The 22,722-nt window shown below is 34.3% G+C and overlaps 1 protein-coding gene across 1 annotated transcript in view; it reads left to right on the plus strand.

Moving 5' to 3' along the window:
* The window catches only part of ELP4 (elongator acetyltransferase complex subunit 4), a 157,934-nt gene that overhangs the window by 20,000 nt on the left and 115,212 nt on the right, over positions 1-22,722 (plus strand). Inside the window, exons 3-5 of the mRNA XM_050897013.1 lie at positions 159-280; positions 13,514-13,645; positions 19,345-19,484. Coding sequence (XP_050752970.1) covers positions 159-280; positions 13,514-13,645; positions 19,345-19,484 — 394 coding nt within the window. The remainder of the gene's footprint in view (positions 1-158; positions 281-13,513; positions 13,646-19,344; positions 19,485-22,722) is intronic.

Raw genomic sequence — 22,722 nt, forward strand, 5'->3', positions numbered from 1 at the left:
TTTAAAGCTTTGGAATCATATTTTACCTATTAGCTCTGTTGTACATTATATACTCTAGGAAGTAGACCAAAAGAGGGCTTTGATAGTGGTGTGAAAATACAAGTGGGTGATTTATCTAACAAAAAAGAAAAAAATTCCAACCATTCTTGTTTTCACAGAGGAAGATAAATACGGTCTTTACTCCAATTTGTTGTTCAAGTATTTTCTGGCAGAGGGAGTTGTCTGTGGACATGACTTGTTTGTTGCTTCTGCTAAAGAGCATCCTGACAGCATTTTAAAGGTAAAGAAGACTCATAGCTTTTGACAAGTAAAGCTGTAATCCTTGATGAATTTAAATACATTTTAAAGTGTATGTATTGTGTAGTAAGAAATTAATTAATCTTGGTGATTCATAAGAATGTGTTGGGAAGTGCAGGAGTATTTACACTAGCCAGATTTGGGAATTAAATTTAGCTCACTAGCCTCCGTCTATGGACAATGGAGTAAGATCCTCCCAAGGCCTAATCAGGCTAGGAGCCTGCTTATCCTTTATTTTGATTATGGACAAAAACCAGGCAGACTAGCTGGCTTAGTTGAATGGTTTGAGTAAACCCAACTGTTTACAGTTTCCATCTGCCTATCAGGAAGAGTAGTTAAGCTGCTTCCAGTATATTGTGGTGGAAACAGTGTACAATTTGTGTAGATATTTACTGTAGTTTCCTATAGAAAAGAAAAATATCATTTAACATCTTTACAACTTCCTTTACACGTACGTTTCATTCTGACTGTCTGTTTTCTACTAGGAAACGTGGTCAGCTCTGGATCAGGTCATATAGAAAGGTTCCTTTCAGACTTCAGTGAGCTCCTAATCAAACACTGATAGTTTCCATTATAAGGAAATTATGTAAGGGAAAAAGCCTGATCAACACTGCAAAAAATGCTGAAGTGTGAGGATAATCTTACAAAATTTCATTAAATATTTTATGTCTTTCTAAGGCTGCATTCTTCTAATATCAAAAGTAACATATAATTTACTGATTACTTCTGCATCAAGTGGAGTCTGGCTATTTCCTTAAGAGTCTTCAGAGACTATTTCTGGACAAAATGATTACTTTTCTTTTTTCCTACCTAGTGATGGTAGATTCTATGCCTTATCTATTCAATATGATCTTCAGTATTCAGGAAAAAGTATATTCTGAATGAAATTATATGATTGTGTTTATGAAAAATCTAATAATTTTTTTGTGATCTTGAACCTAAAGAGAGTTCACTTAGGGGTGAAATTTTTATAATTTGTTCTTGTGGTTTAGAATATAGCCTAAACAAATAGGTTAGAGTTTGATTGTGAAGTATGAATTACATAAAAACGTGCTATATTCTTTAATATTTGTTTTTAAATAACTGATAATCAAGTCATTGACTTTCTGACCATACAATACATGATCATTGCGGTTGTTTTTCTCATCAAAATTAAATTATTCAAATGAATATTTTTATTGCATTGCATTAAAATTTCTTAAAATGGAGTAGCTAACATACATTTTATTCTTCTTTCATTCACCTTTGAATCGATTGTTCAAAGCATGTCATATTTTTCCTAGCTCCTGTTCTTTATGCTTTTGCAAGTTAATCAACAGACGTTGTTACATACATCTGTCCTTCTCGTACGACTTTGAGTTTGTGGTCAGTTAGTTCGATGTGACTTATTGAGCTCTGTTGTCTGATTTGGAATAAGTTTTCCTTCTTACTTTTCAGGGGTAGACACTAGGTAATAATACTGCATTCCTCGGTTGTAACTCCATAGTGGTGTTACTATAAGAGATTATAAATGGATGGACAATATTACTACGGGAAAGTTGAGGAAAACATAATTTTGTCTTGTTTTCTTGCTCTGTTTGTGCGTTTATATATCCACCAGTACTCTTGTCTATGCTTTTCTACTCTTACCTTGACTATTCAACACTTCTTTTGCCTAACAGACAAGGCACAGTAGAGGTGATTTCTCTGATTTGTATTGCCGTCTTGAAATTGCTTCAGTGAAGTAACCCTGTAATATGCTAGGCATCAATCTAGAAAATTACATATTTTCACACTTGGAAAGCCTAGGCACTTCTTGAAATACCGATGTGTGTTACCTAAAAAACATTATTGCCTCACCTGGAAAAAGTCGATCTAAGACTGGCATTGGCCACAGTTAGGTCTCCAAATCACAGAAGTAAAGGAGTGTTCCCTATGACTGCCTCACTTGACTTTTAAAAGAGAGGACCTTCAAGTGCTTCAAGAAGTCCTCTCCTGTCATAAAAATGAGCTGTTTGGGATTTGCATGTCTCCACCAAGTCAGGATTTTAATATAACATATCTGACCATTGAATAAGATGGCATTTTATTTAATGAGATTAGTAATGAATTTATTTTCAGTATCTGGTTGGACTGTATTCTTTACTGGAAAGGCAACATAGATATGGTACGTATCAACCTGAATTATACATCTTGTGCTTAGTTTTTATTTTATAAAATTCAAGTATGAATTCAATATATTCTATAGCTAGTATTCTAATTAACTGGTGTTTTACATAAAGGCAGTTCATTAACTGCCTTATATCCATATTGTGTGGTCAGTCTATTTATACATTCAGTTCTCTACTGAGATGCCGTAATTGCCCTATTCTAATTTTATGATGTGATTAGAAGTTTCTTGAACCTATAACCAAGACAAATATTGCTGGTAGTAGGAAGGGGAAAAGACATTCTTATAGACCATAATTATCTTGAAATTGTGTATAACTAAGAGACAAGCAGAGGATAAAAAGCCCTGATCAGCTGCCTAAGATATATTATATTACCACCCACCAATTTATCCATCATCCTTTGAAAACATATTCATGCCTTTTGTAGTCAAAGCTCCTTCAGGAAATTGGCATTAAGACATAATGCTGAAAAATTATACACCTCTGGCAAAACCTACAGAACTATATACATGCTGGTTTTTAGAAAGTATTTTAAACATTTGAGAGCATTTCTATTCAATCTATATTCTTCAACAAAAGGCAACTTTTTACTATAAGGGCATAAATACTGGGAATAGTATGTAATATAAGAAATAGTATGGTATACTTCTGTGATCGATCATAAAATAAAACTGATTGCATTGGTAAATGGAAAACTAATTCAATAATGAAATGACTGAAGGAAACATTATATCTTAACATTCCATTTTCAGTACCATACCTTATTAAGTTTAGACTACAAGTTATAAAAGGCTGTTATGTGCTTAAGCTTAAAAACAAAGAGAAACGAATAAAGTAGATAGGTTTTTTTCTTATATCTATTTCCTTAACTTCACTGTGTTTAGTGGCTATATTTTTTTTATGATTCATCACTCTAAAGTTAATGCCAGCTATTTTGAAGTTGCATATAGTGTATGTGTTTGAGAATGGAACATACAAATTTGAGTATATCGTTATATTTATTACAGAGGAAATCTTTAACTTATACTGTTATGCTTTTTGCAAGAAACAGCAAGCAAGGGGGTTGAATATTTCCTTGAACACCACTGTAGCCAAAATTAGAACAGGCTTGCATCCATTCCAAGTTATGCTGGGTACCAAACTGACTTCTGGAAGCCACAAAAATACAGTAACTATGTAACAGCTTAGTTCTTTACGCCCATTCTCCTTGTTAGTGCCAAGATATAGTTCCAGTCTTAAAAAAAAAAATCTGTATCTGTGGTGGCTGCATTTCTATGTTTCTCACCTTTCCTACTTCAGATTTGGCACTAAAATTCTAGAACTGCCTATATAAGAATTTCTTTGCCTTTTTTCATAATTATTTTATCCAGACCTTGGGGGAGAACTGATTCTCACCAGTTTTAATGAGAAAAAATTGGATTGTATTTGCAAGTTATGAGCTCATCTTGACAATAAAGAGTTCTGTCTGTTAAGTTGCTTTTACCGTGGAGCCTGTGCAAAGTTTGCCTCGAGAGGAAGACTTACTGGTCATTATACATGCTGGGAAACAGAAAACAGCATCCCCTGAAGCCCAACAATTTCCCTGTGGGACCCTGACCAGTGTTACCTCAATGACCATTCCATTGGGAACATGGAGGCCTGAGGTGGAAGAGTGGGAGGTCCAGAACTGCTTTCTAGAGCTGCATCTGTTCATCTCGTGGAAAAGTTGAACGCTTTGTGTGATTAGTGCATTTTTATGGAATTTCTGTTTTCAAGCTGGAATTTTATTACAGGATACTTCTGGACTCTGTTGAGATTGCCTTTTGGAGGTTCTCTTACAAGAAGAGAGGATAAAGAGCACATCCTTCAAGAAAAAAACCATACTTTGACATAATCTATGAGCCTGCTGCTTATGGTAGGGATGCTTTTCCTACCTCTGCTATAGAGGATAGCCTTCTTAGAAGGAAATGCATTCCCCAAAATTCTACCGCCAATCAAGTCCTTTGAGGCTTACCATACTAAGGCATGAAGTGGTATTTACCTTGTACATCTGGTGGTGTACTTCCAAGTTTGAAAATGAACAATGTGTAAACAGTTTGCTCTCTGGAGAACTACACAGAAGATTCTCTCGAGTAGTAAAGCCCTTAGTGTGCCCATGTATCAGATACACAGCTTCACTGTCTTTACCGGACATAACCTGAAGTTAAGTCAGTCAGGAGAAACCATGCTAGTGGTGTAGGGTACCGCAGTGAAAGGGAAAAATGCAGCGTCATTTGGTGAGGAAGCTGGGAGGTACATGTAGAGAATTGTAATGGTTTATGACAAAAACAATAGGGACAAGATGAAAAAAACCTCCAGGAACAAGTTTTTTAAAAATTCCTACCGAGCTGAAAAGACCTCTAAAATAAAAGTGAAAATATATTTTAAATATGACATTTTGCTTAAGTATGTCATTTGGAAAAGACTGAAGAAATTCCACCTCCAACAAACTGGTTATACTGAGCAGACCTGAAGAACAGAAAGTACACGCTTACTCTTTTCCCACTGAAAAGATGAATGCAGAAAGAATCTAGCAAAATGTACTTTTGTTATTTCCAGGGTTATTTAAAAAAACAAAAATAAACAGCCCACTGAGCTTCAGTGTTGTATTACTGTGTATGCAAACAACCTCTTGAAAGAAAGCGTAGCTGTCTACATGGACTTTTTTATTCCAGCCAAGTACATTCAACCATGATGCTACATTTTTCCCTCATAGATATGACTCTAAAACATTGTTTTGTCAAAAGGAAGAATGCAAACCTGGACAAAATGATCAGGCTGGTGACCAGGGCTTTCCAAGCTTCCATTTTCAAAGAGCCCTATTCTAACTCCCTCCTGTCTCTTCGCTATCTGGTGTTGTGAAAGAAGCTGTGTATGAATGCAAGAGGTATTTTTTCTGTTGTCTGACATTTTTAGATGCTACATAAAGAAGTTAAAAGCATAACAACTTGAAAGACAAAAATATACATTCCTATTATCCTTTTTTTCCCAATTGTATTTTCAAAATACATGAGCTTGTTACAGTGGTTCAGCTGCTGCGTGCTGTTAAATGTTATCACTTAATACACAGAAATCCAATTACAGTTACAGCACTAGTGAACTTTCCTGCCACCTATTATCTCTCTTTCCGAAGTAAAGATAGCCTTGTGGCACAAAGACTAGGGCTGAAGCTAACCCTGGCAGCTGTCTCAGAGTTTGAAAGTTCCTTTGAAAAATCTCATTTATTATATAGCTCTTGCTCATCTGTTTACTTTTCTTGCTTGCAAGTTGGGTAAATGGAGTATCTGGTTTACATTTTTCTGTATTAAAATGCAAATATTTTAATTATATTGTATATATTGTAATATATAATTTTCTGCATTACAAAACTGTTTTATAAACTTGACAGAGAAGTTGTATGGGTGTGAAAGAGGATGCTGGAAAAAAAAATAATCGCTTCTGTTTAAAAAGAATGAAATCCTTTTAAGCAGTACCCACGCTGGGAAATCTCTAAAGTGTAAAGCTTAGTCTTTGTCAAAAGTTCAGACCAATCTAATAAAAAGATTTTCCAGAACCAGAGGAAATAAGTGTTTGGCTTAAATTTCAGGTTTCCTATCTACCAATCCTTGGCTATTTATTAGGGTATTTTCTTTCATGATCTTAGTTATGAAATTATGTTTGTTTTTAAACACAGATCTTACTTAGCCTGTTAAATGTATCATAAAATTAGTAGCTTAAAAAAGACAAATGTTTAAGCTTCAGTGTTCACAAATAACTATTTTACAAATCTAGTTGGTAACTTTGTAGAATTGATTTGCTCAATTAGTGAACTATGGCTTACAGTGCTCATCTCTAAAGGTGTTCATGAGTATGCTGTTATTATTAAATCTGTTTAGGCTAGTGCATTATACACTGCAGCAGAGTTTACAGAATTCTGGACAAGGGTACTATCATTTTTATTTAGTTTCTTCACGTTACTTTTTTTTAGTATGTTGTTCCTTTTTTTGTTGTATTTATCTTTTACTTACTTAAGCATTCATGAAATGATTCAGAAAAAGATGAAATAAAAAACAATATCATCTAATCTTCTTGTATGCATTCCTGGGTTTCAGTGTTGTGAAATGGAGCCATAGTGCAAGGAAGTTATAGCAAAGAGTTCTGTGACTTGACTGTAGGGTTTACTTCTGTGTATGTGAAGTAGAGAATATATTCTCATGGGTTAAAAAAAAATACCCCTTAGAGTACTTTCAGTTAACCTTTTTTATTTCATAAAACAGAGAAATATTACTTCCCTTTTCTCTTCACACAATTCTCGTTTATCCTGGGTTGACATCCATTTGGTCCTTTTGAATGTCAAAGAAAAATTTCCGTAGAACAGCCTTACCTGGAGAAGGAAATAAATTGTTGTACAAGGGGCACTGAAAGGAGAAAAATTCTGTATCCAGTCATTTGTGTTCTTTAACAATAGACCTTGTCTTCACAAGTGTTTACAATCAAAATAGAATCCTCCCCCCTTTTGGGAGTAGGGCCCTTTAAACTGACATTTATATAATACATTATTGAAAAGAAAATATTTACCCTTCCTGACTTACCATCTGGTGTCCTTTAAATACTAAAAATTAACATAATGAAAAAGAGCCTTAAATTCATGTGAGTTTAAACTGTTTGAATATCCTTGCAGTTAGAGATCAACAGTGAATCATACTCCCTTTGATATTTTTTTATTTCATGTTTCTTTAATCATACCTGTGATGATATTGCATTGCAAAATAATTGCATAAAACCATGTGAACAACATATTTATTGATACATAAATAGATAATGTTTTAAATTCTTAAGTACTATTAATTATACAGTTATTGAAACCCATAAGGATCAAAGGATTTTATGTAAGAGGGATTTCACATACAGCTTGGATTACGTTGCTAAATAATAGCACAGTAGTACTTCTTTAGCATTGTAAAATAGCTTAGAGAGGAGTATGATGCCCATAGTTGGTGTAATGCATTGGTAATTAAGAGGGTGTGAGGTTAAGCTTCATTAACTGCTGTGGGATTGTATCTTGGATTTTATTATCCCCTAGAGAACATAAGAAGTGAGAGAGGTCAAACTGTTAGAATCTGATTTTGCTTCGTGCATCTGCCAAAATAAGGCAGGCAAAGTAACGTGGCAGCAAACACAGAAAGACCTGGATTGCTAGCGGATACGGGTTGTACACCATTTTATTACAAAGGTAAAAGATTTATTAATGAAATAAATTATTTCACGTTTGCAATAAAACGTTCATAAGCTTGGTTTGTAGGAAACAAAATTATTTTAATTGCATTGTCATTTAGTATTAGCATTTTAGAAAACCATTTTTTTCCCCAAACTTATTTTTTTTATTTTAAAACATAGCAACAAGCTTCCTTCTCTCTTTTTTCCTTCTTACTACATCTCAGTCTAAACACAGATGAATGCCCCAACTAAACCGCACTTAGTAACTTTAGCACTTGTCTGCCTTTTTGTGTATTCATCCTGCATAGCAAAGACTTGTATTTTAGTTGACCCCACCAAATGCTGTGTATTTTCTTTTTTTTATTTTAACTAATGCACTGCTACATGCTTTTGGTTTTTTATATACCTTATGAGAGATTTGTCTTTTTTTAGCCTGGGAGAATGTAACAGTTCTGAGGATTTGACACACTGATGCCACAAAATTGTCGGTCTCAAAGCTTTTCAAAGCTGTATGATGTGGGAGCTGAGATATTTTTAAGCAGAAATAGGTTAAATAGAGATATTATGGGCTGATAAATCAACTCTCCTTTTCTTAGTCTTTTGTTTAAATAGCACTTTTATTTCCAAATTCTGGATGAAATTTTAGAAGTAACTTTTAAACATTTTAATAATCTTGTATTCTTCTGAAATTCTGATTTTGATTCTAAGAATATACATTTATTTAACTCTAAATAGGCTCACAGTCCCAAATCCTTTTTTAAATTCTGATAATTTCAGCAGAATTTAAGTGCTTTTTATATGTGATAGAGAAGTACAGTTCTCAAACATAATTAATGATTTAATAAAACTGCTGGAAACTAGTGTCTTTGTTTCTCAATTTGTAATGAATCTGGGAGAAAGGGAGTTGTGCTAAAGCCCTGCTCTTGAATCTCCCACACGCAGATATTTTGAGGAAAAGCCCAGGCTTAGCCATCTTTAAATGTCACTCATAGAAACCATGCCCTCCACTGCTCTCCATATGTGCTCTGCTGTATAGTTTTCAGTTCAATTTTTGTATAGCTGTGCCAGAAGAAGCCTGTGTTGTGTGGCTAGTTTGGCTGTTGGTCTCCTTCACCCTTTCCTTAACTCTTTTATTTTCCCTTCTATTTTTAAGAATGATCTAAGAACTGATGAATGCTTTGTAGTTCTTGGACAGTAATGAAACCTTTCATGACACTGAAGAGTTGTGAAGTATATATCCAACCAGCCAGCCTTTATCTTTGAGAATATACCTATGTTATGACAACTGGAGACTTTTTCTCACTTAGGTGTTCTGTATCACTCAGGCATGATCACGTTTGGAAAGAGCTATTTCCTTGAAACAAAGAATAGCATTTAATTTGCAGTGTCAGAAGAGGGGAAAGCCTTTTATTCCAGTTCTAGTTATCATGAAGATAAAAAGAAGATATGAAGACAAAAAGAAATGTTTGGATCATTTCAATTTCAATTTTTTCAATATTGGCCGTAAAGCACATTTATATGAGTGTGTTCTGTGTCTGTAATTCTCCCCAGTCCCAAGCCTACTAACCAATTTTAAGCTCTCTCCCTTTCCAAATGTGCTTATACAGAGATCTAGTTAAAAGATTTTTGAAAATTATGGACTGGGATACATGAATCAGTACACCCTAAGAAAACACAACATTAGCGATCACCTATGTATTCTGTTTAGTCTTTTACCAGGCTAATGAAAGCATGCACGTTGACTTCTAATCAATGTAGACATACCTTCAAACAGCAACCACGTGTTCTGCCTCTCTTTACAGTTTAGTGTAAATGGGAGGGAAACAGGGGTAAACAGAAGCTGGGATAACAGTGATAAAGTTAGGATGCAAATCTGGAGGTAAACAATCTTTATTAATTCTGTTCATTAATCTTTATCTAAAATGTGTTCAAATTACAGATATACCCAGACCATGAATAGGATTGGAAATTTTTTTCCTAGTTGTGCTTAAGTACAACATCTTGGAGTGTATTTAACCAAGTTAATATACCAGGTGGAGCTGAAGCAGTTGGTCTTCAAAATACCAGTCGCTCCAAAGGCAGACTACCTCTTCCAGATTGCAGCTGAATTATGTACGAAGCCTACTAAGAGGCTGTAAAGTTCACAACCACCACATGCAAGGATATGATTCAGGATATGTTTGCTTTAGAGCAAAGTGTTTGTTGGGATAGAAAATTATATGGCTGTGAGACCTAGTAGCCCCAGAAATGTCTTAAGTCTCAGTGCATCATGTGAACATGTTTCTTGCATAGGGACAAGAACATAGTACATCTAAGAAACATATTCTTCAGCTAAGCATGGTAGTTACTAGGTAAATGCATTTTGGAAAAGCAACTGAGGAAATAAGAGTTGCTCTTGGTATGAAAGAGTTTTTCAAGTGCTCCTGCTTCCTTCTGTGGGGCAGCAAGGGACAAGACAGCACAAAACAGACCTAAGCTGATGCATATGCTAACTGCCATGGTACTGAGTCACAGATTTTCTCATGTTGCTTTGTGTGAATTTAGTCATGTTTAAACAATCATTTTATAATGTTAGAAGTTTTTTATTATGTCAGAATAAAATCTCTTTATTATGTCAGAAGTTAAAAGTAAACTGTATTGGCCAAAAAGGCTATTTCAAATGGATACTGAGATGGTTTTAATCTCTGGCAGCCAAAATCTTTATCAGCTTCAGGTGAAACCATTTTTCCTTGATCTCTTAATCTGCTTCATTCTTAGCAACAGTTAAGGCATACCACAGTGCCTAATTGTGTTGCACTGATAGCGTCTCTGTCTCTGTTTTGGACTGAGCTTCTTGGGTGTCAACAGCTAGTATTTGTAATATCTCCCTTCCATATAGTGCCATGTAAGAAGGTTTTGTTCTGTGTTTGACTGCAAAACAGGAACTTTTTTCAGTGTTACATGAGGGTATTGAAGTAGCTTGTACTTTATCAGTGATGCTTGGAGAGCCTCTCACCCCTTATTGTCTTGACCTCTGTTCTATTTTAGTGTAAAGTACAGTCTCTGTGTAAAACATACATTATGTGTGTTTATATACAAGCAAATGTATATAGCTAAATGTCCCTGTCTCAAATTTGTCGTTGCCAATTATTATATAATAACAATGAACCAGTAGTACAAGTGACAGACATTTGCAGTGATTCTAGAGGGGAAAAATATTAAATAGCTTTAAGAAAATATTGGTGCTGTTTTTCTTTACTTACAGTAAAGGTGAATGGTAAAATATGCCATTTCCTGGATTTTGGCTTTGCAGATGATGTGATAGCTGCCCAGCGATACTACAGCAGGATGAGGTAGCAACTTGTTATATCAGTGGTAGGATCTGAAACAAGGGCAAGCTCAGGGAGTTTAAGGAAATGCTTAGGCAGGATTTCATGATCTCTTCCAAACTGTGGCTGGCATTTGTTTTCAGAAAAACAGAGGTTACCCACCACTATAAAAAGTTGCAGGTAGTACCTGGGAGCCAGTTGATCTTGGTGAATGAAAGGAAGAAATATCTGGAAATGTTTTGGCCTGCAGAATTATTCCTTTACAGAACTCACTTTTTAAAAGAAGGTTGATTTTATTTATTTTTTAATTAGTATAATTGAGCAATATTTTGAGATGCTCATGTATCAGCAGCTCTTCACTGAAAAAGAAAGACCTTTTTACCTTAGCCAGCTTAAATCTATGAATAACTGTATTAGGAAATTAAATCTGCATAATAGTTTAACTGTTCAGTGTTTTTTTTTTTTTTCAAAATAGCACCTTAACTAGAAAATAAGATTAATTAACTATTTATTGTGGATAGCTGAGTTATAAAATTAGAAATTCAAAATAACATCTTTCTTTTTTAGAAAAATCTTTTATATAATGCTCTTAGAAGTAAATGCAAATAATTTGTATCTGCATATATGTGAAATGCATTGGCTTGCTTGTCAGCTCATGTTTGTATTTATACTTTCTCAGAACCTTTCAGTACAGTGTTCTGTTTTCATTTTTTCCTATCTGTCAGAAATCTTTGTCTTTGGTTTGAAAGTTTCCCTGCTTTCTTTCTGGGTAGATATAAGGAAACTTTGACAAAAGTAAATTTGTTTTTTTTACTGAAACATCTGTTATAAATCTGTAAATTTAATGAAAACAGTAAATACTAACTTAAAATTATAATCTTCTTGTAGCTTTCCTACCCATAAAGCTTAATTTTTACAACCATACTAATGTGAGTTTATTGTATACAAGGGTATCTTTTAAACAAGCTGTAAGAAATCTGAAAGTTTAACTCTGTACATAACCGTTCTCACGAAGAGACTTTACCAGGCTTTTGCAGTTCATCTGCAAAAAGAAAGTAAATAAAATTATTTGCTCAGAGGTGTGGCTTGCGTTTTCTGCTTAGCTGCTGAAACACATAGGTACAGTTGTTCTATTTCTGCAACTTTATTGAAGTAACTACATAAAAGTTTTCATAGCTTCCATTACCATTTATCTCGGAGGATGTACTGACAAACCACTGAAAGAGAGACAGAAACAACCATCCAGAAATTAGAACCATTTGTTCTCAATTTTGTCAATAACTGTAGATATTATGTTAATTTACACTAAAGAAACAAAAATAACACGTTGTTCATAAGATTACATATTGAACTATATACAGGTTTTCTCTCCTGTATTTTTTAATACTGAATTAGCATAATACTAAACCCAAAATGGATTCATTTAAACTTTCATTGTCTCCTTTCTATTTGCCTTTTTTATGTCTTCACACCTAATGCCTTGTAACAGAGATACTGGCTAGCTCTATATATTTTTAACCCTTGAGACCACATCTCAGTTCTCTCTCAAGAGTCTTTGCGTAATGAAAACTTAGTCTTCAAATAAGTCTTGATCTATTTTAAGCAGATAAAGAGTTCCTGTGCCCTCCAGCTTACACAGATGGGTGGTAAAGTTGGGTCATAAAACTTGGTTGCACTTCATTCCTCTAGTAGGTGTAGAAGCCCAATGCATAAATTCTGAATGCTGTGCTTGATATCCACCCAGTGCTGTTTACTTTTTCAGCAATGCAACAAAGGTAGAAAGCAGAAAGTTTGTAATAAAACACTGTTCCTAATTTAGGTCTTAGTCAAAGCTGCAGTTCTGTCCTCATAGAACCATTAAATCCACCTGTGTGCTGTGCTTTTTTTTTTAAAGCCAGAAATGTTTGCACTAGAAACTTATAAAAATTGCTGGATTAAATATTTTCCCCTTCCTTTTACTCCCTTGTTTATATTCATAAGATATCTGTCATTAGTAGATATCATGCCTAATGGTTAGCAGAAGAGAAGATTCAAACCATCCTGTTACAGTTGTTTTCAGCCTGTGTCTGTAGGCTATTGTGCCTGTTGAATACTTTTGAAAGATTTACAGATGCTAACAAAGAAAAGTGATCTTATTATAAAATAGGCTTAAATTCACTATGCAGGGAACTTATTTATTCTCAGAAACAGAATAGTTTAGGAGATCAACCTTTAAAGAAAGATTAAAAAAAAAGAGAATATGGATGCTCCTCCAGATGTGTTGTTTGTGTAAAGTTGAGTATACGATGTCATATTTCCATTCTGCATTCTCTTATATTTGTATAATTCGTTTTTCCCATAATAATTACATGGGTTTTTTTCATGCTGAGTATTAGTAGGAGCCAGTCTTTCAGAACAGTTATTTTAATCAAGTTTTTTTACAGATTTTACAACTGTTCATTATATTATGATAACTGTATTAGCTAACTTGGGGGGGAGGGGATAAAAATCTGAACTGCCATTTCTACTGTAGTTAGCTGACATTCTTTCGGTCTCCACCTGTAGGAACTTCCAGCCCCTTTGCTTGATGATACCTACAGAAATGAATTGGGAGAAGAAGCAACAGCTGTTAAGTCTGAAGATTTTCAGGATTCTATGAAAATCGCCTGGCGCTACCAAAATTTACCAAAAATGGAGGTAATCAGTATTTCATACTTTTTTCCTCTTGCAGTCAAAATGAATTTGCAGAGCAAATGCTTTTCGATAGAATCTAGACAACAGAACTGCTAATGGACAGTGTTACAGTATTGCCTCCTGAGGGTAAATTATCATACACCACTATATTTTTTGATTACTAGAGATACAGAGAGAAAGGGAATTTGAGAGTTTGCAGGAACTGTAAAACTTAATACAGACAATAATAATTTAAAAGTAAAAACCATTGAAGTTCCATGGGATTTTTCAATGTGTATTATTAAATTGAGACAGCTTTTTATGAAAGTTTGAATAATTTGGTCACTTACAAACTTTGCCCAAATTTAGTTGTACACAAATTACTTAAGTAGGTTTAATCAACAGTACTTACTAGATCTCTATAGTGAAAGTACTGTGTCAAAGCAAGCTGTTGACCTGCTTATCCATGTGCATAACAACTAAAGTAAGCACTTGAGATTATATCAGCTTCACTGTCACTAGAAACTAATCACTGTGCAGGGAGAATATAAGAACCAAGCCCAGTGGTCAGTCTTTCAGAGTTTACAGTTGTTAGTGTTTCGTGAATAATATATCTCCCATGGCTGGCGACTTTCTTACTTAATCCAGTGGCACAATCAACCTTTAATAAAATTACAGCATTTTTGACTATCCAGAACAAGAAACTTTTGTCTATGCATTTTAGCCTACATTTATAAATTCTGGTTTAGATGTAGTCATAACTGTCTAGTAAGTTCAGTCGTATTCTTAAAAAACATAATTGGAATGTGACAAAATGATCTTACAAGGCTTGGCATGTTTGGTTTTCTGTGAAATTGCACAGACATGGCTATATAGTTGTGTCAGAAAAGACTTATATATGGTGACATGCCAAATCAAACAGCCTCTAGGGTAATCATATAATCTCATCAATTTTATTATTGTGGAGCTTGCTATGCCACTCTGAACCATCCCCAAAATAATTTGTCTGTTTTAAAATCTAGCAAAATTCCTTGTACATTGATATGGAAAGAATTCCATATTGTTAACAAATAGTGTTCTGATGTTCTAACAAAATAGAAAAACATATAAATAATCCAGTGAGGTGTGCACTCATCTTCTATAACTTCATAGAAGTAATCACTTCTTCCACTAATGTAATATTTCTCTATAGTACATAACGTACTTGTCCTCGATTATTGAAATTTGATTGTGCAAGATAGAATAAAATGGTCAGTCTTTCGTGGGGTGTTTCCCTTGTTGTCATTGTTGCTTTCTGAATTGGATGCTGATCTTCTGAATAGTTGAGGTACAATATTTTTAATGTATATGTTAAATTTATTTAAAAAATTAAAACTTGCAAATAAAAGTCTACTTCTTACGCTATCTATACCTAAAATTCCTCAGGATGTTCTAATTAGTGAAAAATAGTTTTGAAATTTATATTTTTCAATATTTTATAGTGCAATTATCATAAAAATTTGGTGCTGTGATAAATTAATCTGATTGGTGAATATACTCCATTGAGGAAAAATCTGATGTTGCCTTACAGCACCCTGGATGTTAGTACTATCATTTAATTAACAACTTTGGTTGTGATTTATTCTTTACATTTTCTTTTGGCAGAAAAAAATAACGTTGAATAAAATTTCAAGGCATATTTTCCAAACTGATTGAACTAATAAACTAATAGATTTTCAAAAACTACTGTCAAATAGTTTCAAGTATGAAAGAGAGAAAATAGCTTTGCTTTTAACTAGAACTCTAAACGTGTTAGCAGAAAGCTTTTCCATCCAATATCTGGCTTTACATGAAGAACGAACGCTGACTAAAAGCTGTCTTTGTGGTATTTTTGATGCTTAATTTAGTTTTTATTTCTAAGTAATAAAAGAGATTTTCATTAATAGTTCAGATATTCCCTTCCCATTTATTAGGCCTCATATAGACTAGCTAGGTAACTCATATTTGTTCTTATGCATAGTATTTATATTAGTACTCTTCATACCTATCACAGTTTCACAGTTTCTCTTTACATATTGCATATACCTTGTACATGACAAAAAGACAGAAGATTTATAAGAAATCCGTCAGAGTAACAGGTCATGTTGTGCTAGATGTGCCTTTGCCGGTTTGTTACTTTCATCTGTATCAGAGGTTAATTTCATTTAAACTTTTGAGTATATGGATAGCCTATTTTGCAATGCAAGACAGTGTGGTTTTTTTTCTTTCTTTTTTTTTTTTTTTGAATGAACTGCTTATGTTCTTGGGGCAATATATAAACTGTCACAGCATGAAATCAATTTTCTGCCTTGATTCATCCTAAATCTGAGATTTCTAGCACATTAGTATTGCAATTAGAAACATTAACAGCAGACGGTAGCATAAAAGCACACTCTGCTCACTGACAATTTAGTGTATTTCTCCTTGTGCAAAATAGGAATCCAGGAAAGAACAGGCTTGAGCCTCCAATCCACTAATAAATTTATCAGATCAAACTTAAGAGGAATGGAAAGTCTCTGCCTCGCACTCTCCATGGTCATTCTGCTAAGGCAGATTATTCATGCTTACTTGATTCAGGTAGGCTTTTTGCAAGCTTCCCTGCTAAGCCTGGGAATGCAGTACATTGAGGCCTATTCATAGGCTTCTGACATAGACCGAGCTTTTATTGCATGGTGTTTTATTATAGCCAAATCCTAGTCTCCACCCAGTTTGTAGGCACTGTGCTTATTCTTTTGAATCAAGAGAGGTTATCACCTACCTTAATCCATGCAGCAGGGTGGATTAAGGACACCAATGTGCCTCAGGATTCTCAAAGAGGATCCTGGAAACTTCTTGTTTCTTCTTTTTTGCTGTCTTTACTAAACTCTATTGGGCCTCAGTAAGGATTTGCATCTGAAATGGGCAACCTGGAGCTTTTCTCAATGAAGACATCAGATCAAAGTTCAGTTAGTCAAGGCCTTTCTAAAACATTAAGGGGGCTTGGAAGTACACAATAAAAAGATGAGCTCTGGCAGAGATTGCAGTAAAAACATTCTGATCTGTAATCCGGATAAAGAATAGATTATAGGCCAAAGAACAGCCCCTGTTTAAATTGCTTTCAGAATCCTCGTTTTAAATAAAGTTACATTTTACATTTAAAATATTTAGATTTTGATAGATTGTTATGTTTTATTGGACTTCTTTAAAAATCAGATGCTGATAAATAAATTGGAACACTGACTTAGAGAACGTGTTTTTCTATCTTTTTTTGAGTAAAACTGATCTGCCTCTTATGACTAGATACACATGAGCAATTTTGTGGGTTTTTTTAATTAAAAACTAATGATTTGTTTTAATGAAAAGTTTGGGTTTAGTTTGGTTATTCTATTGTTTTTTGTAGGGAAGATATTGTGTTATTGTTACTATTTATATTCTCTGATAACTGACCAGGCCTAACATCCATTAATCAAATAATTTCAAAATATTTACTCTAAATCAAATTATTCTAATTAATCTATTTTTTGTAAGCTGAAGCATAAAATAAAATTGTGGAAATACATAGCATGATTGGTTTCAGAAAGCTAACTATAAATACATGGCCATGTCTGGCATGTCTGTATTCTTTCTTTTTACTGTTATAGTACTTACTTTATTACCAAGACCAAGGTTTATGAAAACCACAAGCTTTGTGTAATAATTGGAGTGGGAACTAAATAATTTGTTGCTCAACACACAAAAAATTAGTGGGATCCCATTATTGTAATAATTCAGTATACCTATCATCATTCCTGTATATAGCAAGAATAACAGATGATGAAATTGGAGCGGAAGTTGTTCCAAAGAATTTTCATTGCATACATGCACAACCCTGCTCAACTTTCAGATAGCAGATAAAATATATATATTGGCCTGCTTAAAAGAAAAATCCTGTTATAGAATGTTCTAAGTTGTTACAGAACCTATTGAGAAACTTTTGAAATTATTGGGGGTATTTCTGGTCACTTTTCAAAAGTAATTCCATGCTTTTAAGTGCAAACAAAATAGCGTTTCGTTTTACTTGCCAATCCAAACTTCTCTTCAGAACGACCTTTAAAAGGCATTCTGTTCTGCAGTGTGAATATGTCTTCAACATCTCTCTTACTTTCAGCTCTTACCTTTTCTCTCACCTGTTGTCTTTCACAACCATTGAGATATTTCATTTTATTTTAATACTTTATCATTTAATATGTGAGGTGGCTCTTGGCTCTTATGGGGGATTCAGCTTAGCAGTAAGTCTTGGAGTTGGGAGATAGAAGAATTACTTAAAAATATTTTTGCACATTCCTGCATTGTACAATGCACACTTCAGATGCAGTCCAGGCTTAGCGTAGTTGTCCTCAAAATAAACTAAAAGGTGATCTTTCTTTTGATCAGCAAAGCTGCTGTTAAAAGTCTAGGATCCAGAACCTTTCTTGGTCCAGGCATCTTACCAGTTAGAAATATTGTGGTTTTGGTTGATACTTGTATTATGAAACTTGTTTGCTTATTCTAAATGACCTTTCTTTTTCCTCAAAAGAGTTAGAACAGTTGCTGAGAGATAATCTGATCAGGAGCACAGTGGTGTTTGTGCCATAACCTAAAGATCAATTTTAATATTGCTTTGGTGATCTGTTACTCCTTTACAGTGTATATACTAAAAATACTGTATAGTGGTTTACATTTGTGCCAAGTGTTTTCCTTCCCTGGAAGAAACTAACTTGCCTCTGAGGTTTACTCTGCTTGACTGTTCTTTCCAGGATAGCTTTGGTTTTTTAATGGGAAGGGCAGAAAAGGTGAAGAAAATGGATTGTTAGAGGAAGAGCAAAAGCTGTTCAATTCCTGTAGTAGACAGCTACTACATGCTTGAATACTGCATATTATAACAATCTAGAGGTTTTTTAACATTACATGTGTAATTCAAATAATGTTGCAAGTTGCATGCTGAACTCCATTAATGTGGAACGAAAATATGCATTCATTTCCTCTGTTTATTTACTAGCAAAACATATTCAAAATGTGTAATTCCTGCTATGGTGTATATTAAATTTGGGGGTTTTATGATGTTTTATATACCCAAAATTGAGAGCTGATAAAAAAGTATCTTCATTGTAGTAAAACATGGTTATTGTGTGTAATGTCTGTGTAATGCTCAACCTGCTATTTATTCAAAATTCAAGAAATTAAAAATAGTTTTTAACTATGTCCTCTTTTTTACAATTTTCTATTAAAATCAGATATATGAAGATGCAATGGTATTTTTTCTTACTGATCATAAATAAACACAATGAAACATTTTCAAAGTCACCTGAAAATGTTTCTGTAGCACCATATAATTCCCAGATGCTGAAAAATCAGATAGGTGGAACACGTCATGGTCTACACATTTCATATATCTGGCCTTTTGAAATTTGTGATCATATGTCTAGAACGTGCAAAAATACATTCTTTTAAGTATCTGACTGGACTTTGGTGATGCAACTTGGAACAGTAAGGGTTGAATTCTGTGTGAAAAATTCACATTATAGGATGTCAACAGGGGAACCAAAACTTAGTAGTAAATATTATAATGTTGTTCTACTTGAAGCTTATACTTAAGCTGAATGGGGAAAAAACCAGAGGTTTCTTTCAAGTGTATTGCTGGTTAATTATTTTCTTTTGACAGATAATAATTTAATAGGTTATTGTAATCAGTATTGTTGTTTCCACAGGCCAGCCCAACAACGTCTACAAAGTTTGGCCATTATTATGATGTTTCTAAAACAATGTCTCCAGAACTGTTTCAGTCCATAAAATGGCACAGTTTTTACCTTCCTGAAGAATTGTCTTTACAGCCTAAAATGAAAACATGGTGAGTTGTAACACCACGTGCTTCTGTTGTGCGTTCAAATTTTGCCTGCATATTAGTAGTAAAGGATATTTTTGCATCTACGCTTGCTGTGAAAAATCTTGTAGTCACACATGGCTTACAAGCAGTTCAGCTGTGGTTCTCATGTCACTGCTACATGCCATGACTGGCAGCAAAGCTGCTGTGGCACAGAGACAGCTCAGTATACTGACTCCTCAGCTGTGGGAGGAAGCAAGTTGGCAGGGACAATTAAGGCAGACATTACTAGGACAGCCTAGGACACAGCTGCATGTTCAGTCCAACCCTACTGACAGCTGATTGTGGGGACTAGGGAGAACTATCTGTCTGTGAACTACTCCCTGAGCACCATGGCCCATCAGCTTTCAGAGATGTGTGTGTCAGGTGACTATCAGTCTTAGGAAGATATCCATACAGTTTTTAGGGCTAAGAAGACAGGCCATCCTTGACCTACATAGCTTAGAATGCTATATCAGATTAGTTTATTATGTGACTTTTACTTCTTACATCCTACAGCTTCACCTAAGGAAAATACAGAACACTGTGAATAGAATTACAATCACTAATTACGTATTACACAACACCCCTAATTCCAGAGAAAATCATAAACTCTTCTCTGAATGAATAACTTATTATAGTTTATGTCTATCAGTAATGAATTAAGGAAGACCAAGAGAAAATGAGTGACAGTAGCGAAGACTCATATTAGCTTGTAGCACACACGTCCATTGTATCTTTCTTGGAGACATTTCAAGTCAAGTCAAACATCAAATACGGGCTAGCAATCTCTTTGTTCAGCCCAGTCACTTAATTTATATAATACCTAGTTTTATAGATCCCAGTGTACAGGGCCAACTCCTGGAAGTAGTTGTACCGTATGCTTTATTGTGATTGATTTTTATTACAGTACACTCAAATGTAAAACCTGAGATTTGTGAAAGAAGCACAGTATGAAACACCTTTCTTAGAGCTGTAGAAAAGCAAAAGCCAAGTCTCTTTGTAATTTGTTTCTGTGTTACGTGATCAAATGTCACTGGTTTGTAAATTCTTGCGATGTAAAAAAAAAAAAAAATACACGTTCAGGAGAAAGCAGAGAACTTATATTTTATTCTTTCTTTAGTAAATATTTCAACCAACTTTATTTATATATTATGTATAATTAATTATTTTTTTAGTAGCAGGGACATAAAGGATAGACACAAGAGTATCTGACAGATAGGTTGCAAGTGCTTGTATTGTTACTGAGCAATTTAACTCCCTTTCTGTCTTTTCTCTAGCTAACTAGAATGTCTCATGACTCTGGGCTTAATTCCACTAACTATATGGCTGTCAAGTATTTGTACGTTTTACATTAAAATCAAATTAACTCATATGTATAGTGTAGGAAATGGACTTTAACTTTTATGCATTTGATTTTGTAAGCCTTGCTTAACTCTGGTATTTTCCTTGTGTGCTATCCTGATAAAAGTTCATCATTCTTACCATATTAATTCTATTCTTATTTTTGGTTTTAATCTAACGGAAAGATTAGATTTAGTTAATTTGCTTGGCAAATTGGTAGAGCACAGAGTGATGAGGTGAGGAATGTGATCAAATAAAGATGGATTTTGGAAGGCTTATCTCCTTTTCCTCTCTGTGCACCCACAATGTGGGTCTCCTTCAAGAAGCCTCTCCCAAGGAAATGAAAGAATTGTATTGTTGGAAGTAAAGGCAGGTATCAACGTAACAGACAACCACCATTCTAAACATCATTTTCTTAGACCACGATGTGATAAGGGACAGGGAGGAATAAAGAACACATTGGGAATAGCGATCTCTCAGAGAGAAATCTGTGGGACCTGTGAAGAGCTGTGTACATCTCTTTCTTCATTTACAGTAGATCATTTGTCTTCTAACTTTGATTATTGTCTTTCCTGACCACAAACACCACTGGTTTTGGATTCCCTCTATTAAATAGGTTGCACTAGGTCAAGGTTAAGATAAGGTGGGAAGAATAATTTTTCAGAATTACAGCCTCTGAAATAAAGCTTATTTCTCCATAGAGAAATGGAAGATTTAAGCTTCCCATAATTACAGTCATTCAATTTTGACACATATTTAAAAAATAAACTGAATTAGAATTTCAACAACTGTTCATCAGTGTTGTATAACTGGAGTTCTTAAAAAATGATGGAAGTGGAGAAAAGCTGCTTCTCCCATTACCCCGATCCCCAAATTGATGTGCACCTAGCACAGTTAATATCAGCAAATTGGACTACCCAATTTACATAAGGAAAGACCAGGTTAGAAAATACATAAATTTTTTTAAGCTGGGGCCTAATGAAGTTCATTGGTAAAATGTAAAGAACTGTCAAAAAGTTGCACAAAGACAAAAAGGCCAAAGCAATGCCTGTCTTTAAGGAGAGAAGGTGAAGATATCTGTGGGATAACATTAGTGCTCCGAAAAGTACCAGAAAAAAATAATATAATCTATTTTTAAGCTTCTAGGGTAGTTTCACTCAGTATGTGTTTCCTTTGTTTGCTTATGGATATTCAACTGGGATAAAGTCAAAAGGCTCTAAAATAAAACAGGAGATATTCTCCATTGATAAAGTCTGTTATGTCAAAGGAGGAACATAGACTGGTTTGACAGTTTTCTTTTTGTCATGTTGATTGTTAAATCCTTATCTTCTAAATAAGCTGTCATTGAGTCACAGTTGAACCTGAGTGAAGTACCAGGGTTTATCCCAGTGTTGGGTCTGGTAATAATCTAGTACTGATTTGGCTTGATACGTATCCTGAGCAATGAGTATCTTTATTGCAGTCGTAATGTTGAATTTGGAAAAAAGTGGAAGGAATAATTGCATGCAGATTAGATAATAGAATTAGAATTCAAGAAGATTTAGGTTGGTGATCTGGAATAAACTATGTGGAATTCAGTGAAGACATGCCGAATATAATACTAGTAGGAATAATTAATTGAACAAATAAAATAGTGTAGCAAGTCTCCAGAAGAAGATCTGGGGTTATAAAGTATCTTGAACATAAAATATACTAGCAGTGTTGTGTGATTAATGCTACTGAAAAGCATAATTTAAAAAGCATGGAGGTGACAAACTGGAATTAATGTGGAAGACATGCAAGGTACTTCTGTTCTGCTCAGCCATAACAAGGCTGTCCAATTTTTGATAGCATCCTTCAAGAAAACTCTGAATCAGTTAGAGAAGATTGTGAAGATGGGTAT

Source organism: Gymnogyps californianus, chromosome 5 (genome assembly GCF_018139145.2).
Source record: "Gymnogyps californianus isolate 813 chromosome 5, ASM1813914v2, whole genome shotgun sequence".
Classification (NCBI taxonomy): domain Eukaryota; kingdom Metazoa; phylum Chordata; class Aves; order Accipitriformes; family Cathartidae; genus Gymnogyps; species Gymnogyps californianus.